Raw genomic sequence first — 22,894 nt, 5'->3', positions numbered from 1 at the left:
GTGTGACATGGATGGGAGACAGATGCTTTCTGAGTACAGAGTTACAAACAGGTTGGGAGAGAAAACCCTGAAGGTCATGGTGCTGTGGTGTTATGTTTTGGGGGGATCAATTTAGGAGGTGGCAGAGGACCAAAAGGAGAAGGATGATGGGCAAGTCCAGTAGGTTATGCAGGATCGTCTGACACAGAAGGTCAGGCTGAGGCTAAGGCAGACACCCCAGCTGAAGAAAGGTTTTAACATGCCCAAATTCAGTGTTTTTTGAAAGCACCGAGGGAAAGAAGGTTTCTAAGGAAAATACTTGAGCTGTGGTAACTGAGGGGTTTGTGTAAGTCTGTATAAGTTTGTATAAAGCTGAATTATATTGTCTGCCCCAAGCAAATGCCATCAACGGGTGGAAAACTGTGCTAGCGAGGGCTAGCGGGAATCCGGGCAACAGCTCTGTGTCCTTGAGATGACACTTGGGGATCTCAGAGCAATGGAAAGTTTATTTTTGTTCACCAGGCTGGACTATTTTCAGGCAGTGAGGTTTGTATGCTATACACATCTGTTATTGGTGTGCAAGGCAGTACAACCTGTACTGCTGACAGATTTCTGTTCTTCTAGTGGGATGGACAAAGAGCTGAGGAAAGAGGTTTTTACAGGTACAGGTATTTACTAGCATTTTGACAACTATTTCACAGAGTTGCAGCAAGACCAGCAAAGTCAGCTGATGAAGTGTTAATTAAAACAGAGTTGAATAATTTGAAGATATTTCTTCCTGTAGGATGCCAGGGGATTGTGAGATGTTTTGTGGCATTGTTTTTGAAAGAAAGCCACAGAATTAATTATCTAGGAGAATATTGGGCATCTGCTCAGAAAGGACATATGGGAAACTCAATATAGTAAGCTGAGAGTGGGTAACCTCATCTCCCTGGTCCGGGCATAGTTTAAGTCCAATAAGTAAAGGATAGCAACTTGTGTTTAGCACTACAGGAAATTGAGGTTATTCCTTGATGACTAGTACAGTAACATTTCTGGATTTGCCCAGGGTGAGTAAAGGGGTTTTAAAGCCTTCACTAATACCTGTCTTTTTCCCTCCACCATTTCTGTGGCATTTTTATAACCTTTCAGTGATCCCTTACATAGAGGCTCATTCGGATCATTATTTCACCAAGTCTTTTTAATCGGGGAGAGAGGAGGGTGGGCTAAGAAGAATTAGAGGCAAATTGTCCTTCTGAACATAGACTGCAAAATATTAGCCTCCATTTTCACCAAGAGACAAGAGGAAATACCGGGGAAAAGCAGCTAAAGGTCACAGAATGGCACATTTTTTGTGTAGTTTACCAGAACTATGTGAAAACAGCTGTAGAGAGAATGGATAAATTATGTTTTAACTTTGGATTGAGCTCAGAATTTTGAACAAAAAAATCTACCTACCCTATTTATAGCTAGTTCTGTCACAATTTTGTATGTTACTGCAAATTTATTAGCTGGCAAAGGTTTTTAAGAAATCAGTGTGCAAGGCATCCATGTAATAAAGAAGTTATAATGAGACACAAAGCAAGATTTTTCCTTGTCTTTTTTTCCTTGGGACTCTTTATCTCCTGTCCTATTAGGAAATGTCTAAGTTTATATGCCCATATGCTGAGAGAATGAAATACCAGTGTGCCAATGGAAAGTTTTTGTTCATGTGGACAATGTTACAGTGCTGGTGACCTCTGCAGAAGACAGGGCCATATTTTTTTGACATACAATTACTCAGCTGCCACCAGAGCATGAAACAATAAGGAATTATCATATATTATGTACGGCAAAGCAGCTTTTAGCCAGACACGGAATTAATCACATGAAAATTTATCTTAGAAGCAGTTCTGCATTCATTCATGTGCCAGTAATATTTGCAAGAAAATAAAACATGACTAGAAAGCATTTTAATTGTAAAAGCAATGCATTTGGAATAAAAAGGACTTGCAAACTTAAACACATGCAAATCTGGGTAGTCCCCTTTGTGACTACGAATTTCCATTAATATTAAAAGATTTGATGAACATAATCATATGCAGAAAAAAATCACCTTGCCTTTCAATGCAAATATTTAAAGAGTGTAAGGCTGTGAACAGGCTCATCAGTGAGTTTAACTCCCTTAATGCGAACTATTTTGTGAAGTCTTAGAAATCCTATTACAACAATGGGCTCAGAAAAATGCTCATATTGAATCCAAAGTCAAATTTCATTTCAAATATTTTCACAGCTATGTGTTGCATTTAATTTCTAGTAATAATAATCTTTTTTCTTCTCCTTTTCTGAATACTATGAAAAACAAGTATTAAATTTGAACATGCTGCTGGCAAACAAGGGGCATGAACTGTCAGCTAAAATTCATGGTTCAAAAGCCATGCTTTCTTTTGTGGTTTTTGTATCCCTTCTACCAACCTAATTTACATAATTAACTGACGTTGATTGCTTGCAGAGTTTCACTATCAAATACAGACCATTCATTGTTTGCAAACTACCTACTAAGCAGGCCGTTTCATGAAGAAGTTCAACAAATAATTTCAAATGATCAAAAAAAATTACTCCACCTTTTCACAAAAATTTCCTAGTAGGGAGATGTCAGTCTTAACAAATGCACTTTCTCAGATGATTTGCTCAGATACATAGGTGTGATTTCAGATTATTAAAACTGAGTACTATGCTCCCCATGTCAGGTTTCTTATTGCCTTTTTCTGCTTTGATTATCAAGTTGACAGAGCTCTCAGCTGCAAAAGATATAGTGGCTGATGGTGCCCAACAGGACACAGTCTTGTTGTACAAGATGTAAAAGACACCAAGCTTCTCACAACAGGATCTTGACTTTGGTTCCCAGTCACTTCAGGAAAAAGGAACTGACGCCACTTCATCATAGAAATATCAGTATGTTTATTTTATTTCATTTCTTACCAACTGGCAATTCAACAAAATTCTGTCTGTATAAAGAATTGGATCCATTTAACTAGAAATTCATTGCATGCATCAAAGAAAGGCAAGTAACTGTAAAGTGCATTAAATTTCAAAGTAATGTTTGCATGCACTAAACCCAGATCTTCATTAGCACAGCTCCACTGATGACAATAGTTGCTTCAGTTTTACAGCCACACAGGATCAGAACCAGACCTGGGCTGGTTTAATTCTGCAGTGCCATACAGTCCTTAAGAGGGTAACTGTGAGCAAGAGGTGAGTTAGACAGCTAAGGGGGCCAGGTTAGCTCCTTGGGAAGGTGGGGACAATGAATGTTTTCAACTGCAGTGGTGAAAGGGTTAATGCTTCCCTGCCCATGTACTATCAACAATTTTATTAACTTGTTTTCATTCCTTTTTTTGTTTTCATTCCCTTCTAATGCTGTTGTTCATTTTCAGATTCCATTTTTAATATTTTTAATTCAGTTTTAATATCCTCCACAGGAATTTAAAAACAATCTACTCTTTAAAACTTAATTGTAGCATTTGTTATTCCATAAAAATACATTTTACATTTTCAGATCCAATTTTGTGAAGTAATTGGATAATAAATGAATAATGAGAACAACAAGACCCTTATTAACTTTTTAGTCATTAAACTGACTTAACATTTTAGAAAGAACAATAATTTTTCCAATAACATTCCAGAATACTGATTATAATTATAATGCCCCAAAACAAATGTATAAAATGATGCTGTCTTTCTTGGACGGTAGGATGGAAATTTGTAATTATTTACATTTTCCCCGAGCAGCATAAATTGCCAGCGTTTCTCTCCAAGAGGGAATTGTGCCCCCTCCCACTCTAAGGAACACAAACAATCATGTAAGCATTAATAAGGATGATCACTCAGCAGCGCTGCCAGTCAGTCCCCCTGCAATGAACCTCCTTCTCCTGAGCAAGCAGATGAGGCATCAGTCAGTACTCTGGGTCCCTACTCTGGGTTCAGCCCTGGACACAGCTGGTAAATCTGAATCCCCCACCCATTGCCATGCCTGGAAGAAGGCCCCATAAAAGCTCAGGAGATGCCACCAGCTCAGCTGTCAGCAGCGCTTCAGGAGCATCCCTGTACTAAGCGTAAAGGGCAGCCTTTCCCCAGTTTCCCCAGTGCCAGCCCAGGGCAAGAGGAGATGCTGGAAGTGCTGTAGGGAACCTGCCTCCTCCACCATTCTCCTTCTAACGAAGATCCCCCGCATAGGCGCTGGGCCTGAGCTGGGGTGAAAGCCGTGGCATGGTGGGGGTCTCGGTCCCCAGGAGAGCCTGGCCAGCCAATACTGCGGGACACCTGCACTCCTTCCCAAGCACAGATGATAACACAGCGATCCCACACCCTTGTGACCTCCCACACCAATTAATACAGCTTATCGTGATGGGTCTGGTCCTGGCTGGGGCCGGGAGAGTCTCATCTGGTACAGAACAGAGCAGCCCTGCCTTGGCGTGGCTGACGCCACTTCATGTACCTGCAGAATTGTCCACAGGTGGGACCTGGGAACGTACTGCTGCGTGATTAAGTCCAGCCCTTGATATTGTCCAAAGTACCACTTTGGCACCTCACACCGCTTTACAACATATTCAGCCCTGACAAGCCACCATCCCAACCACCTAATGCTCCCTCCTTACGTTCAAAAAATCCAGGTGAATTCTGGATGACAAGAGACTTGAGCAGTGCTGTGGAGCCCCCGAATTATTCATAATGCCTTACAACAAAACATAAGCACATGCTCTGATGAAGTGTTGACTAAACTTTTCCTGCTGCCTAATCAGCTGGAAATCTATCAGTGCAAAATATCTTCTGGCTGAGCAAGAGCTATTTTTCAGCCCCCTCAAGCAGCCCAAGAGGACTGGGCTTCAGCCCGGTTTCTCATCCCAGTTCTCATCCCTCACACTGCCAATGCAGTTCAAGGAGGAGGCTTCAAATGTGCGCTAACCCTTAATCACGCCAGCAGTGCCTTTGAAGTCACAGAGGACTTCATTTTAAACACTTCTCTCCCACAGTTCTAAAATAGCCACTGATACAATAAGCAACGAATGACCAGAGGGTTTCTCAAGCAGCACGGCATACGCTTGGTCGTGTCTCAGGCAATACAAACTTCAGAGGAGAAGTTTGTTTTCAATGGGAGAAAGAGCACAGGCCTGGCTGCACAGAGCAGAGCTTTGTTTTTTAACATCAAGTAAATGCAATTTATCTTTTTTTTTTTTTTTTTTTTAAAGGAGCAGTTGCCCACGGGCTTTCCTATTCAAGCTTAGGTGTAGCAGGTCGAAAACCAAGAGACAAAAAAGGACAGGTGACAACAATCTTGGCCCAGGACTATTGTGTTCGGCCCAGCTCTGTTGCCCCAGCCACAACACTTGGAGGAAGTGTCACACAAACAGAGGAAGCAGGATTCGGGCTGAGAAGGATTTAGTAACTGCATTACTACGCTCTCAGCACTGATGCCTGCAAAAGATAAAACCTGGGAAAAGACCTCGGGTTCCTACTCTTTATTGTTGCTGCCTGGGATTTAACTTGTATGTCTGAACTGTGTACATATTTCACTGATTTAGGTGGGGCGCCATGAACGTATTTATATGGGCTGAGACAGTGACAGGACTGCTGATGTTTACAGTAACAGGTTAGAGGTACTTTGCCAAAGCATTCTTAGTTTTTAAAATGATCAGTCCAACCCAGCCCCCTTCCCCCTCTCCATTGTTATTTTGTCTACTGGATTTACGGAAGAAGGAAATGGTAAATTACAACAAAAAAATAGCATTTATCTTGCCAGGACGTGTTGCTTTGAACTTGGATGATATTAACGTATCAATCAGATTCAGTGATATGTTAAACAAGGTTGTCCCTGGTTTATGGTTCACCGAAGCTGGGAGGTGAACCGTGGCTTTGCCTGCATGGTGGGCAGGGAGCTTAACTCCACCAGTCTAAATCCTTCACATGGACACGTAGCACTGACACTGAGCACAGGGCGCCGTTTATTTTATCTGCATTACGTTGACACAAAATAAAGTCCAGTTTACAATTTAGTTCAGACTGAAAACTTCCCCCAATGAAGCTATTTCAATACAGTGACGATGGCTGAAAATCCTTGAAGGAGGAAAGTGCAGAACAGGGAATATAATGACAGACTACAAACACTGTGTTTAGAGTAGTCTTGTAAGAGGAAATATTTTTGGATGACATTTCCAGTTCCCAATCAAAGCTTGGCCAATTAGATGGAAAATGAATTTAGAAAGGAAACATTAATTAGATTTTGATACAGATGTTAATTCCAAAACTTCATGAAGCTTAAAAGATTTGCCTGCTCCACTCCGCTGTTTCCTGATTATGGAATATTCATTATTTCACAATAAGTCTTCAGGCTGGGGACAGCTTAATTTAACTACATTGCTTCCTTTGGGGACAACTAGGAACTTGTTATTTAAGTGTTAAATGGCAGTACTGAACTGGATAGTGATTTGAACTGGACTGAACTGGATTTACAATACAAAGAAGCATGGCATGCACCAACTTACTGGCTACAAGGGATTAAAAAAAACAAGAGAGAGAGTAAATCAAGTAATTCCCACAGTTAGCAGCTTGGAAAGAAGTCTTACCCTTTTCCTTCTTGCCTCTTTTAGGAAATAACACAGACACCAAAATGAAGAAATATATACAAATAATATTTAATCTCACCTGCTTCTGCTTTCAAAATGACACTTTTCCTTCCATATGTAAGTCAACAGTGAAAACGGATCTCGCTAAATAAATAATATAACCAAATAAATAATTTAATAAACAATAACAATGCCCCCAAAGTAAATTAATCCTCAGGGCTTGAAACAATTATAAACAATTTAACTCAAAACTGTACTTTTTTTCTCAAGGAATTGTAAGATGAGAGCTATAGTGAAACCTTGATGTAATCATAACCATAGCATCTACTATAAATAAGTTGCACACAGATTGTTTGGAAAAATTAAATCAGTCCTTGGAAAAGTACTTTTTCTTACTATTTTTAAACATAGTGAAACACTACAGTTAATCAGCAGACAGACTCCACAAATACATTTTTAATACTCAGACTTACTATCCACATTTTGCACAATTAACTTTTACACTGATAGAGTATTACAAACTAATAGAAAGGGAGCTACAGTTAAAAAATAAAGATGCTGTAAGTTGAAAGCCCAGGATCACAGTGCAGTAATAATTCTCTGGAAGTGAAGAGAGAGGAAAACCCCAAACATTCTGATTTAAGAAAACAAGTAGCTACAGAAAAAGAAGTCCAGTTTCCTGTGGCTTTGTGTCTTGTGGTTGAATTATCCTGTGTCTAATAAGATGTAAACTCTGATTGAAACTTTTCCTGTGGTTGAGGCATCTATCAGCTCCTTTTCTCTCCCATGAGGATTTTCTAATGTCCAGTAATAATGTTTTGCTCATAATGAAGTCTTTCCCTCAGCAGAAAAATATGTCAGGCCCCTCAACTCTGCTTGACTACTAATTTTCACTAAACACAGAAGAAATTAATGTCAAGTTTCCTTCATCAAATAGACTGAAATTAGTCAGCAAATTCAAAAGTTATAGAGGACTGAAAGATAGGCATACAGGCAGCACGATGATAATATGCATTTCTGTATGAAAGCAGGTTAAAAGTGCAAGTATCTTGGGTGCACTTGCTTTTGTCTCAGACCAAGTTTTCGTTCTCTAAAGACCAAGCTTTCCCTCATATGCCGATTTGCATACAAGATGTGTATAGACAAGGTGTGTGTTCTTTTTATAAGAAAAACTGTAGTAATAGTGGAGGAAGGGAATCCAGCACAGACGAGCCGAGAGAGGAGAGTAAAAGATCTGTGAAACTGCTACTCAGTGCAGGTAATTCTGGTAACAAGGTTAAGCAGACATTTTTTATAAGATACGCTGATGTGCTTTACTGGCAGCAGGAAAGCAATGCTCTGAGAGGAGTAGTGGGTTGATGGTTTATGCACAATATGAAAAGCTTTTGTTTTCCCTATATGAACACAGAGGCCTATCTCAGAGCCAACTATCATTGTACCAAGTTTCTAGCCTCCTGTCCACTGAACATCCTGGGATAACCTATATCAGCAAAAATAAGAGCTCGAATAAATAAATCTTAATTCCACACTCTTCAGGGGCTCTCTCGCACTTTATGTGAACTCTCTTTAAGTGGAGAACAAGGTTTCTAGGGCAATGCCAAAAAGGATAAAGGAGAACAGATCTGCTTCAGCCTTTCTTTATGTCCATATTCTAGTAGACAGTCATCATTGCAGCATTTTTGTCTTGGAAAAAAATCTCTCCTTGTTCAGCTTTTGCCTGAAATGTAGTTACATCCACTATTGAGAAGAGCATGCAAAAAGACAAACGACTATGTTTGCTTCTAGAAGTGCTTTAATAAAACATCTCTACAGCAGGGGTAAAGGCTGTAAAGCCAAACCTTGCCAACAGTGACTTTGCTATTGCAGGGCAGCAGTGGCACTGCCCCTCCTGCTCTCCTCTGCCAAATCACCCCATGGGTGAATATGAATTTACTGTTGAGTGTGGATGAGGCCTCAAAGACCTTCTATGACAAGACAAGGCAACATCAGGGTCTTATTTGCCTACTCAAACAATAATTTAGTGTACGCTTTAGAAATTAAAGTCATCTGATGAATTTAAAGATGTATTTCATCTGGTGAGACAAACTTTTACAATGGGGAGGGATTAGCAAACCTGTAAGAATATGTCTTTGCCACAAGAGTTTCCACAATTAACTGAGTCTAACAGATTTTGGATATGTTCCCCAGAAAAAACACTGGAGGTCATGCATATTGCAACCATGGTTTATCTCAGCCAGTAAAACGAATTATCCGTCACATCCCTCTTCATTTCTTCCTAGGGAGGCCATTTCTTCTTGGACTGTTGGCTCATGGCATCTGTCTGGGAGCTAGGGATATATTTGAAAGTCCTTAAGATGAATCCTTAAGTCAGAATTAGCTTACACCAGGATGCAGAAGTAGCCCAGCAGAAACAAAAATCTCCAGTCATCAGCTCAACTCTGTTGACATTTTTCTGTCCAGCTTTCTTTGAGAAGAAGGAATCAAATGAGTTAAGGAAAGTCTGCCACGACAAGTTTGAAATCCAGGGTCCCAAAGCTGAACTCTCTTCCCGAGTATGAAAAGCATTTGCATTTAGGCATGCAAATCCTCTCTCCAAGGAATCTCAGGTGGCACTTGGATCTCCATTCAGGAACCTCTAAAGAACATCTGTTATGGCGTTTCATACTTTCTGAGATAACCAGATCTTCTGGTATCTCTAACAGGGAAGACCAAATGGGATATTTTAAATATCACCTACTTAAGCCTACTTGGCCCCACTGGCCCAGAAAGGGCATGAATAAAAATTAAACCTTTCACATAGTTCCCACTGAGGTTTTGAAACTGGTTGTTGGAAATGAGCATCTGAAGGGCTCTGCTTTTCATGTGCTGTCTGCAAAGAACCAGCAAGTACCAGCACCAACCTCCATAGGCTTTGATGGCTCTCATCTGACTGGAAGACCCTGCCTCTTTTCCCCTGCTTGATCCACCTGGACTACCCAAGCCATAAAAGGAACCAGTCAGCACAAATTTTCCATGTAATTTACCTGAGATTTTACCAGCCAAATCAAACAGCAGAGGGTTCAGGCAACACACAATCCACTTAGGAATTCACCACCTGCCTTGCTCAAAAAGCAAAACCACATTGTTTTATAAATTTCAAAAAGAGAAGGAAGATAAAAAACAGTAAGCATGTGATTGCTTTTGCTTCTAGCATATATTCATTTCTCTGTAGCTGGATTTTAACAGAACTACTATAGCAAACTGCAACCTTTCAGTGGCTCAGATTGTCCATCCTCTTCATTCTCCCAGAGGTGACACTGACAGAAACTTGATTTGTTCTCAGAATACAGCCCATCCTATACAGTTAAGGACCCTGTGGGAAATCATGTAAATGTCATGGACACAGAAGGAAGAAACAAAGCAATGTAATGCAGACAACTTATTTCTGATATTTTTTTACTTTGTAGTGCTGGACTAGCAAGCTAAATAATGTACTTTTTACATGCAATTCCATTAAAAAAAAAAAAAAGAGGCAGAGAGTACTGGAAAACTTCATGAGTAGTCATCAGGTCCCAAAAACTTAGATCCACAGCACAGCCTATGACTGTCCTAATCTGCTTGAGCATTTGGTGACACAGTAGAAGACTATTGTCTATGCCCAGCCACGGGAGGGAGATGAGACAGATCTCTACTGAGTACATTTCAAAGCTATTTGTTAGACAACAAATGAAAGATGAAAGTTGGGAAAGCACAGTTCAATCACAGATGAAAAATGAATTTTCTTTTTGGAAAACTCTGCTGTTCTTGTTCTCCCTGGCTTCTGTCTCCAACCCCACATCTGTTCCCACTTACTCTGCCCCCATTTTCTCACTGGGAAGCATCAGACAATCTTTACTGCAGGCACAAGTATCCGTTCCAAGTGTCTTCGAGGGAATACATTCTTAGTCATGCTTGTACTCTACTGGGCGTCCTTGCCTTACATGCAAGTCCGGGTCCACATGTGTCCCAGACCTCAACTCAGCAAAATACTTAAGTGGAGACCTCACTGTACAGAAGTACTTAAACCCCCAAATCCCTTGCATGCATTTAATTTTGAGAACTCATTCCACTGAAGCTAGCAGAAGTGCAGTGTTTGTCACTGTCTTCTAAACTGGGGCCTGAGACCTGCATATGGCACTTACTTTTGACACTGACAGCCAAAAAATGCATATTAATTACATAGCAAATAGAACATTTTTCTTTAAAAAAAAATATGGTGGCAAGAAAGACTGTTATTTTCCCCACGCTTTTTCAAGGTGAGCTGATTAGGAATTTTCTTCCTCATTTTCTTATGCACTCAGAGCAAGACATTACTCAAGCTGGCTCATGAGACTCCTGCAGGGTCTCTGTGTGTCCATTGAATGAGGGATAACCAGTGAGCCCCTGGGCCACTTATGTTGGACAGAAAAAAACACTTTCTCACTCTTTCACTGACCTTCCCCCGGGGACGGCTCCTTACCCTCAGCCCTCTAGGTGGCTCAGGTGTCCTTTACAAACAAAGCACACAACAACCACTCTGATGGAGGGGAAAAAAACGCCCAAAAACACAACACCACCTGTATTTGCCTATTGGTTGTGGGTAAATGATTGTGATCCATGGGAGGAATAGAAAACTGGCATGGATGGGGGAACAACATCATAAGACCAACAGGTTGCTACGTAAAATAATGACTTAATAGGCAATGCCTGTAAGCATTTGTTGTAGTAATTCATTGCAATTAACCTGTTTCAACTACTAGGAATATTTTCATTCTGTTAGAAATGGCAAGTGTGCAGCATGTGGTAAAGCAGCTAAATGTAGAAAATCATTGCTCAGAAAATCATAGCTCTGCAAGAGAACATTGGTGTTAGTTCTTCTTTTTCAGGAGAAAAGGAGCTGACGTAACAGGACAGGACATTTCCCACTCAGAAAACATGCATGCTCAGGCAAGCTGGAGGACTGTGTAAAGCAGGCAGCTGTGGAGAGATGAGTAAGTCCCATCCATTCAGAGATAAAACTACTTTTTTTTTTTTTTACATAGGATAGTCTAATGTGGAAACTGCCAGTCCTGCCCCTCTCACTACTTCTTTGATGTTCATTTGCTTTAAAATTTTTCCCCTGTGATGAACAACAGAGATTGCCAGTAAGTATTTGCAAGCTCAGCAGCAAAGCAGAAGGAACCAAGGATTTGTTGCTCAAAATGAATCCTTGAAAATTACTGTCTACAGTCATTCCCTTCTGTTTGCTTCACTGTTACGGGATAAAGGGAAGCAAACAAAGTATGATGGCAATAGCTATAATAATAACAACTCATTAATGTTTGCAAAACTTCTATTGGAGCCTTGTAAGTGTGCAAAGTATCACTCCGAAAGGAATACTGAAGAAGACATATTTATTTTCTCACAGCCCACCTCTTTTTACTTACACGTTTTACTTGCAATGGATGATTTTTGATAGTAAAATTTCAACGCCGTCAAAATTACCGTGAGAGCAGCCAAAAGTGTACCTAAACCAGTACCCTGTCCACTGAAGGTGGGATGCTTTGGGAGGAGTGCAAGAACAGAGTCAGTTACATGATGGTAATAGTTCCTCCAGGACACTCTCCATCTCAAACCATTGCATGTGCTGCACATGGTGAACATAAGCAGCACAACCTGCTTCTTCAGAAGTCAAACATCCTGGGAGCCCTCTTTGAAAGAGATGTTACTTGCCCAAAGTCGGAAGGCACTAGATGGCACTGGAAGCCCTGTGGGCCAGGCATTTTGACGGTTATTTTGTGCTTTAAGCGCCATCTGGTGGTATTATCTACTTTTTTCTTGAAAAGTCCGGTTATGTGACCCTGTCACTAGCAATCACCACTTTTTCACGTTTTTCAGTAAGTACACATAACTACATATCAAAATACAATGCTATCGAGTTTTTCTAAACTGAATAGTATTTCCCCTCCTTTCTCATTATACTTTTGGAAAGGAGTTCAATCTGCAATGTACTTACTAATTCTGATTTGGGGCCAAAAACTTTTAATGGGAGAAAGTTTGGCTTAAAGGCATGCACGTGCTGCCAAATGCAATCCTGCTGCTGGATGTAAGAGCATTTCAACGTCCTTTCCTCCATAGCTCTTTGGCTTCTCCTCTTTCATGCTTCCTTCTGAAAACTCAATCAAATAGGTAGGACAAACCAGAGAGACTGCCACGGGATGCAAGAGCACAAAGATCAAACAAACAAGATCACACATTCATATAGTCTTCCAACTCCTCCCACCCCCCCATCCCCCCCAGAAAAAAGATAAATAGCAAAGGACTGGTCCCTTGCAATATTTCCCAAAGTCAGGAAAGTATCTAATCTTCCTTGAAGATGCTCCACAAGAATGCCGACCACCCAGCAAGGGTTTCCTTCCATGCAAGTTTGTTGCAAACCTGCTCATTCCTGATTCCCTCCATTCTTAGCTTGTTTGGCCTGAAATGTTTTAGTAACAAATAATATTTTATTTTATATCCATAGAATATTCCTCCTAGACAGAAGAATGTATTACTTGTGTATGTAAAACTCTAGATTCTGCTTTGCCATTTCCTGGACAGTATCCATGGCTGGGTTGAAGGCAGCATGTTACAAGTATATATTGAGCTTCCCAAAAGCAATCTGTTCACATTTTGAAAGACATTTGCAGTACTCTAAAGGCTGGGGGGTGGAGCTTCATTTCATTCTTGCTTATGTTGGGGCTGACAGAGAAAGTTCCCTTTCACTTCTTTAGGAGCATACGGTAGACTTTGTCTTTTGCTTCTACCTTGTAAACTGTTGCTGAAACAAGAAATTGCCAAAGCAGTGTGACAAGGAGGAGCAGCTCTAGCCCTGGGAGCTGGTGGGTGACTGGTGCCAAGGTAGCAGCTGACTAAACCACTCCAGAGTCTGGCTACCGACAGGGCAGGGGACTCCACTGGTCCACCTTGAAACGCAGAAGGGCTAACTTGTTCTTCCTGGGATTACCAACAGTGGCACATCAAAGCCAAAACTCAGACTATCCTTGTATAACTTGCCAACAATTCATTTACACTGTTATCATCCCACACCCCATCGCCTGGGGGCAAGGATGGAGGCGGAGTGGCAGGTATAGAACAGGACATAGGGCGGGCAGTTCTGCAAACTGCTAGACCAAGTAGGCTAGCCAGGGGAATTCAGAAAGGAGGGCGAAACAGTTGACCTACCTAAAAATGAATCCTCTCACACACATAATGAAGACAGAATTTGCATTAGAAATCCATACAGCTGTTTGGAAAGGGGAACTTTGCCCTCAGGGACAAATCCACTCCCTAACACCCAGCCTCAGCGTCTCCCTCATGCCTGGCCAAGATCCTCCCCCTCATGAGGAAGAATCCTCCCCCCGAGGCGCCTAAGCAACAGTGGAGCAATCCTGAGGAGGCTGCTTTATTAAATTAAATGTCCTCGTGGGAGGATGCAATTCAGGAGTTTTTTTTCCTTTTTTTTTTCCTTTTTTTTTTTTCCAAATGAAGCTCCCTTCTCAGAGAATAGGAAGGACTGCTGCTTTTGTGTGGCAGAATTTAAACTGAACTTTGTCTCTTTGTTCTTTTTTTAAAAGTCGAGCATGCACAAAAAGTAACAGATTTCCAAAATCAGGTTGTCTCTTCCTTCAGATCTGATTACTCGCTCCAAGTTCATCATTAGGGTAGTGTAATGTGGATCCATGTTTTAAGCAGTACTCCTCAGTGAAAACAATGAAGAGTGTCCTGCCTAAATTAATACCACCACATGTCCCATAGAAAATAAATAAAAGATAAATCAAGCCAAGTCAGTTTCATTTAGGCCAAATGTGGGAGTTTTGCCTTGAAGCAAAAACATAGGAATTTGGTCTTGTTCTGTTCTAAAAGAAATAAATTTAAGAAATATATCCTAAATAATCAAGACACACAAATGTTTTGTATATAAGTAACCAGGACTACATCCCTGAAATACAGATGAGGATTCTTCACAGCTTTAATATCAGGTTTTCTATACAAAATAGCAGAAATTCTCAGCTCCAATATTCTTCTTTATTTTTTATAGTCAGCATTTTTTTTACTTCAGTCAGTATAAGCCCCTTAACAACACACTCCTTTTGCCTGTACTATTCTTTGTATGCTGACGATAGGAACACAAATACAAAACAGCTTTGTAGAAGACCCTTAGAAGGTCTGTATTTTTGCAGGATAAGTGCATGCTTTACTTGGTGGATCTGCCAATTACTTAAATATTGTTCTGTTTACTGGCTGGCTGCAAATGGTATAGTATATTTATGGTCTGAAAAATGACTCTAAAAATAGTAACATGGGGCTTGGTGTTTATGATCACTTAATAACAAATATTCTTGGTTTAAGTTATCTTAAAAAGTTGTTTTTCTAACCTCATGTAGTACAAATTCAGTATAGGATATAAAGGCCAAGCTATATCATGCCAATATTTTACTGATGACACCATAAATAAAGAAAAGCAGAAGGTCACAGCATGATGCCCCTGTGTGGTTTCAGTAATGGGACTTTGCACTATATCCTGCATGGGTATGGACACCACCATGGTAACTTCTAGACTGCATTTCAAGCTTGGGTCCCAGCACGTGTTTAAGCTCAAATTCGTTTCATGTCCAAAGAATTTGAATACTAACACCCAAAATGCAGGAGCTTCAAACAAGCAGAGATTTGGAGCCACACTATTCCTTAGCCCAGATTCAAGCATGTGCCAACCCATAGACTATGTTAACTCATGTCAAATTATGGGCTTTTATCACCATGCAGCAAAATTACATGGTCAATACAATGCAGACAAGTCAGCCTAGCAGCCTTCTAAAAAGGCTGTTGTCTGCAGCAAGACACTATAGGATATGTAGGCTGCTGAACTGTACTTCAGGGCCACAAATGCAAACACACAGATGAGAAATCACATTTAGTTTCAGGCAGCTTTCTGGCTTGTGCTCCACCAAGTAAGGGAGATGCAGCCTGTCTGGCCCAGAATTCTTCTTAGAGTAAATGTAATTTCTGCCTGTGTCTTAGGTTTCACATAGCAAAAATGTGCTTCCATCAGAAAACTGACATGTAAATGTTCCTGATTGTGGCACAGGGAGCAGATTTGTTAAATAAGTTCCATTTTCACCCATTGGCTAATTCCGCCTCTGCAAGACAGTCCCCATTCTAAGATCATACTTTTCATAAGACAGAAAAGATAGCCAGGATGTTAGAAGGGCTTTCCAGCCTGCTTTTGTTCATTATTTCTTTGCAGCTCTTGAAGATGCTGAGCAAAATGGCAACACTTGTTCTGAGAATGAAGAGTGCATCAACAACAGACAGACAGTGTGAACTCTTCCTACCAATCAATACTCACAATCTGTGTTGTACCATCCTGCAGTTACATTGTTCAGACATTTTAGGGTTGCCAAGGGTTTGGGGTTGTTTTCATCTCATTATCTTCAAGGCTTTCTGTATAGAGTAACTTCATATAGAGCAGCTTCATGATACACCCAGTTGGGAGAGGTGTACAAGTAAAATTGGCACTGCACTATAGATTGGAAAAATGAAGGGAAAGGTTAGAGGTCAGGCCTCACCTACTCATACTGTACAGAGCTCTTACTCATGTAGGTAAGGTGGCTGAATTAGACTGGGCTTTAAGTGACTTGCTAAGAAGAAAATTAATATCAGAAAAGTAAACAGAATTATAAAGTTCTTGACTCTCCAGCTTTGCTGAGACCCACAACCTCTTTCTCATGCCTTCCTCAAAAATAAAAGGCACCTTAACTTCCTTTAGCTTGCAGAAATTCTCATCTGTGTGAGACTCCAGTGACTCGCCTCAATGGCCTTTTAGGGCATAAATACCTCTTCTTAAAAGAAGAAAAAGGTCAGATTCATTAAAGACTTCACAACTCTACTCATGACTACTAGGCTGTTGCAATGTAATGACTCCAGGAGATAGGTCTACAGTCCTAGTGTTAAGGAATGCAATTTGAGCCTTTGCCGGCACAGACATGTCACTGATGCTACTAAAACAAAACTTGAGCTAAAATTTGTTTCAAGTCTTTACTTGCTTGCAATGGAAAGTTTGCTGGCAGCTGTTGTCATCATTAGCCTTGTGGCAATGTTTTTTTCTGAAGTGTCTTGTGTCTTATTGAAGCTTAACGCTTGTTAAGTTGGGAGGGGACTTTGGGTGATCTGCCAACAGCAGACAATAAAGTGTTCTTTTCTCCTGTTGTAACAGAGTCGTAAGTTTTGGTTTATGGATAATGGCAGCTACACACAGTAAATTAAAACACACACAAAAAAGAGGGAAACATGAGGGTTTTTCTCTAAGTAGTCCATTTAGTCCATTACAGGCTCCCCTAGGGTTTTAAATGCAATTGTAAAAACACCCAAATTTTTCACGATTAACTATTTTATTTTCCTAGTAGGCTAGAAGTGGGCATTTTTATAGCAACATCCCCCTCCAGGGACCCCAGCTTTATAAGCTTTGAGCTGGATTCCTATCACTGCACTTTGCCATGGCTCCCCAGACCAGCAGGGAAAGCTGTGATCTGGAGAACACCCCATCCTCCCTGCCTGGCTCTCTGGGAAGGAGCTGAAATTCATCACCTGCTTGTACACCATCCTCTGGTTTTGCCTACTCACTATGGATTGCTGTGATGGATGGTGGTCTAGCTATTAAATATTATCCCGTAAACTGACAGAAAGCTGTATCTCAAAGCATGCCAGGAAGCCCAGGAAAGAACCACTGAAGCAAACTGTGCAGCCCAAAGCAGACTCAAGTACATTGGCCAAATGCAGTGAAGCTTGTACACATGGCTTAGGGAGCTGTCAGGGCCATGGGACCCACCGCAGGATGTGGTAATTTGTTGACATAAAACACCAGAACCACTTAAGTCCACCAGCTTTGTTACAGAGGCCCTCTAATGTGTCCTGCAAGCAGACTGGGAGGTACTATATCATCCTAGAGAGTCACACAGCAGCCTCAGACTGTTAGGTTTAAGTTTGCATTCATTATCATACAACAGGTCCGGTGAAGGCTAATCAGATTAAGATAATTAAAAAGCAACCAGGCACCTTCAGCAGAAAGAAAAATACTAGAAGTCCAAGCAAGGAGTAGCATGTTTTGCCCTTTGATTGTGGTTTTCCTTGTTTGCTCAAGTTGCCAGAGCCCTTGAAGTTACATGGAGCAAGCATGGCCAGGGACTGGCATTGTTTTAGCAGCATGAGGAAACTAAACTGTAAAAAAAATCTGTAAGATTTGTGTGATTTAGCACGGAGCTCTGTGGGTAGGTCCTGGGATGGACATGTAGGTTAAATGGGGGATTCAGTTCATTACAGTGACTCCAGCTCCTCAGGGCGACCTTGGTCCTGCCACTTCATCTCCTTCTGTGTCTTCTCTTCCTCCATATAACAGCCATGATGATGATACACCGGTGCCTTACCCTTTTCTGCCTCATCTCCTGGAATGGGAACTCCTCAGGCAGTGAGGTGCTGGCAGCTGCATGCATGCACGCAGCCCAGCACCATGGGGCCGCCAGCGCAGCTTATCATGGCTCTAACAGCAGCAGGAAGGCGCGTGGCACTTCTGTGTCACTGCCCGAGCAAACGCACAGCAAGGTTCACTGTCCCTGCCATTGTGCAGGTAGAAAGACAGCAGGCAATAACCACTTTCTGCACGCTTAACAGTTTAAAGGAGATAATTGCCATACATAACTTAAACCTCATGGGTAATTCAGGAAAGTGGAATTAATTAACTATCTTGGCACTTGGCCTTGATTCTACTGCTAGCATGTATTATAAAACATATAAACATCATGGAAGTGTTGTTCTATTTGTCATGCTGTGTAACACATCAGGGAAAGTACTACAGAACAGGAAGCCAACGTCTTTCCTCACACACACTCTGCCTGCCTTAAGCAATCGTCTCCTCTGGCAGTGATCTGAGGCAACAGCATTCCTGCTATTAGCTGTCTTCCAGTTACAGGGGGACAAGAAGCACAGAAATAAAATTCCATTTGTTGTGCATCTGCCTTTCCTAAGCGGCCAGTGCAAGTAACTCGCTCGATTTAACCCTGGAATCTCAGACCCAGCCAGAAGTCAGCTCAGCCTCCCCGAGGTCACTCACCTGGTAGTCTTTTGCCAAGTTCTCTGCGCTTGCATCTTTTCCTAGCTCTTTCATGGTGCTTATATGTCTTTTGATCTTCCTGCATGATAAAACCAGATACCCTAATAAAAAAATAAATAAATTTAAAAAAAGAAACAGAAAAGACGATTTAGCATTTGTAACAACAATCTCATTGGAATTTCTCTGGAAGGCTTGTAGTCTGACCTTGCAGAGGCAAATTCCTTAGGCTACCAACAGACTCCTTCCTCCTGTTCTGACCCAAACATTTACATAAAAATGGGTAGTTTTATCTCTTTTTTCTCCTAGCATCAGGATTTTTTTGAAAAGTATTTCGCACATCAATTTGTACTTAGGTATTGAGATGGCTAGCCTCCCTGATGGAAGTGCAGAGGTCCCAGCTGAGCTGAGTGATCCCTCAAAATAAAGGTAAGGTAATGGCTGATCAAAATTAGGAAACTGCCATGTTCTCAGGGACAAAACTTTATGAAAAGACCAGCCTAAATGGTCATCCCAAGATAGATACTATGTCCTTTTGCTTTTAAAGTGCCTCTAAAGCTCAGGTTGCTTTCCTCTGGTGCTAGAGCTCTATACACAGCAGTAGCATATGGATTTCAAACATCAGTCACTGCTGAAAGACAATGAACAAAGGGCCATGCAAAAGAGAGGAAAGAAGTCAGAGCCAAATTCTCTCAGGTCACATGCCAGGTGAGATGACACTAGTTCAGGCTGTTCACTTGTCCAAACGAGGCCCTACTGCCATCTGCCCACATATTTCTATCTTTCCGGTGTTGTTGTCACAGCAAGTCCTTCATTCTTTTGACAAAAAGCCACCTGAACTATTGTATGTGTATTGATTTGGTTGATTTGCTGCCTGTGTAACTCAGAGCATCATTAATCTGATACAGAGAGCACTGCTTGAAAGGCTTTGACTAAGTACAATATCAAGTGTCACCCTGAGCTTTAGAATACAAAAAGTACAGATAGCACAAACAAAAGGGCCATATTCACCCTGGTTTAACTCCTCCAACCTTTCTAACAATTGCCATAATGTGATTATTCTAGAGTCAAATCAGAAGAAAATCTGAATCAGAACAGAAACAGGAAAACGTTGCTTGGATAAAGATGTTTTCTTGATTTCTTAAGCATGCTGCTTGATTGATACTGCTGAAAATGCTGATGATTGGAAACATTCAAGTTACTGTTTTCAGATGTTGGAATGGTCTGGTTTCTCTGAAGATTGCAATAGGCTTAGCAAAGGTGCTAACCACTTCCTACACAAAAACAAGATTAATTTCTCTTTAGAAAATGAATATGCAGCTTGTTTCTGACCAGTACCGGTGAACTGCTTCATAAGCAGTTGAGTAACTGTATAAATGCCCCTGAGAGTGAGTATATTTAGATGCAGCAGGCATTTACTTTCACAAAAAGAAAACTTTTGAACTCAAATCCAAATTTTCTGTGTTCTTGTCCAAATTCCTTCCCCCCCCCCTGCACCCTGATTCATACTTCTGTTGCTGTGTCAGCTGTCATCCCTGCTGTTCCCATGCCCTCCTTCCTATTCTCACCCTGAATACTACCACGGGTGTCAGCTGCTGCCTTTTCCAACCCTGGCCTCAACACTTGTCAACAGCTACAGCACACAGTGCTGCTGTACAGGCTGCAGCTCATCAGCCAAGTGCTGTGGAGTGTGCTCTGTGATCCCCTGTGCAATTTTCAGCACTGTCTATGCTCCCTGTGTTCCTACAACACATAGATATGCATCCAGAAGAAGAGGTGGACTATTTCATTAGGCCAGCAAAAAAAGAGAGCATGCCAAGCCTCCAAGCAGAGGTCTAATATGACTGTCATAAGCCCTGAGCAAAACAAAACATAGCACCCCGTTCAGCTTTCCAGCCCTTGATCATTCCTGATATCCCTTACCCCCAGGGGCTCAGTCTAACCTTTATGTCATGCTTATGGCAGAGAGAAACTCCCACAGTTTTACTGAAGCTAAGTATTATTTGAATTCTCAGTAATTCTGGTGTCCCTTAAAAGAAAATTTGCAAGGCAATTCAGTGCGGTAACTTTTGTCCCACCAATAAACTTCTTATGTTAAAAAGGGCATTTCGATCTAAATGACAGAGGTTGGGCCAGATCCTGCCTAGTTTTTAAGCCAAAAAGGTGGTGGGGAGCCAGGGCATGCTTGAGTTTTAACTTTTTTCACAGCCCAAGAATGTGCCAAACTTGATCTAGAAACTTTCAGAAAGGAGAGAGGGGAAACCGATGTGACCATTTTCAGTTTTTAAACCAATTCCAGTACCAGCTGAAATCAACCCCATGTGCCATGAAATTCACTGAGACCAGAATGTCTTTTCTTGGTGCTATTCCTCTGGCCTAGCATTGTAAATGCCTACGACTGACACAAAAAATGGAAAGAGTTATTTTCTGAAGAAAATCCACCTGGTATTACTGGTGACCCAGGTAGAGTACATATGACAAAAAAACCCAACTTCTTTCTGTCACTGAATTATTGTTTCTCACTGACATTAAGAAAACAACCTGGAGATTAACCATTGATAAATGGTTTATATTTCCTCAAAAGTAAGTTTCCCGTTTTACGGTGCAATTCAGACAATTGAGTCTATGTCAGATTGTCAGTAACGCGTGACAATAGTTTCCTGTAACAAATAGGCCATGTTCCAGTACGCACATTCCACTTACATTAATCCTTGTCCTGCTTTGTGTTTAAAATATAAAAGGCAGACATGATTGGAAAAACAACAAAGATATCATCTGAGCAGTAAGTATATAAGTGTGCCGAATTCTTAGAAACCAGCATTGCTGACACTGCGCTGTCCCAGGGCTTCTCAGCAGGTAGGGAAGATTGGATCTTGGCACCCTAAAAAAGAGGATAAAGTAACTCACGTGTGCTGACAAAACTCAAGAGTTGAGGCTTCACCCACTGCTGCTACAGTGAAGAAAGTGGAAGTAGCAATTGTTCCTGCAAGAAGATATAACCCCTCTCTCCCCTCTGCTCTCACCCCAAAATAGCCACCATGCATCTATTTCCTTGGCCTTTACTGGGGAGCAGCTATGTATCTGGCTGCACAGGGGAAGCAGCAATTGTCTGCATGGGCAACAAGCACTCCCTGTCCCTTCCAGCACAGACATTTAGGCAGCAGGATCCTTGCCAGCCCAGTTTATAAACCACGGGAACCTATATCATCCCTTTGTTCTGTGTGCCTCCCCAGAATAAACAGAGACAATTCTTTGAAGAATCCTAAACACAAAACCTAAAGAGCAACAAATCAATGAAAGGAGAAAGCACCACAGGACAAATTCTTCCCTCACCTACACTGAGATCATCCATTTCAGGCTGGAAAATAATTTTATGCCCTTCATTAGTGAAATATTTTGTACCTTAATATATAACGAGGAAGTATGCTTAAATGGTAGCAGAACCTAGATCAATACCTCAGATGTGGTTTAACACTTTATGCTTTTTTTTTGGTGCCTTTTAAAGCATAACTCAAATATGAGTGCCTGGTATTTGTTCTTAGAATTAATCATATTCCTGTATTTGCTTGAATATGAACCAGGAGTGAACTACAGACATGAGTGTCAGAAAAAATATATGACTGGAGGTACATATACACTGTTTGTTCACTATGCCATACGTACTTTAAATTGCCTGGGGTGGGGGAAGGTGTTCTCTCAGATTTTAATTTAGCTCACACATTTTCATCTGCTGAATTCAAAAGGGGTTTGTTAGACAGTATTCTTTGCTGTTTTTTAGGTTCCTATTTGCCACCATTTTCCAGAGCATACTGTCTGGTCCTGACTGTGTATGAGTCAGCCCAGTTATAAGAAGGTAGGTGGAGAGTCTGTGTTTGGCCAGGTAAGGAGAGTGATGGTTACCCAGTTAGTTTTGGCTAGAAATAGATTGTTGGGGCTGGGGAAAGGGAGGGGTGGTGGAGCAGGGACGTGGCGTGTCCTTATAAATGTGGTTTTGTTAATTCTAGAGGGTGCATCAGAGTTACTTTTCTCAGTGTTGGGCCAAAGAAAGAATGGCTTCACCAGTGTGTTCTGATTTTTCATTTCTAGATGCTTACATAAGAAGAAAACCACACTGCTGATTTGCAAATAGAAACACTCAAGGCCTCCACACTGTATAAGTAGATCCATTTTTATTACTCTAGATCAATTTCCAATTATTTTACTTTCAAAAAAGCAT

General features: G+C 41.2%; 1 protein-coding gene across 1 annotated transcript in view; it reads right to left on the bottom strand.

Moving 5' to 3' along the window:
- Positions 1-22,894, bottom strand: part of LOC115340055 — a 48,260-nt gene that overhangs the window by 11,273 nt on the left and 14,093 nt on the right. Inside the window, exon 3 of the mRNA XM_030010847.1 lies at positions 18,682-18,782. Coding sequence (XP_029866707.1) covers positions 18,682-18,782 — 101 coding nt within the window. The remainder of the gene's footprint in view (positions 1-18,681; positions 18,783-22,894) is intronic.

This window comes from Aquila chrysaetos, chromosome 4 (assembly GCF_900496995.4).
Source record: "Aquila chrysaetos chrysaetos chromosome 4, bAquChr1.4, whole genome shotgun sequence".
Taxonomy (NCBI): domain Eukaryota; kingdom Metazoa; phylum Chordata; class Aves; order Accipitriformes; family Accipitridae; genus Aquila; species Aquila chrysaetos.
Note: the sequence above shows the minus strand (reverse complement) of the source record. Positions and strands in the feature narration are given on the sequence as shown.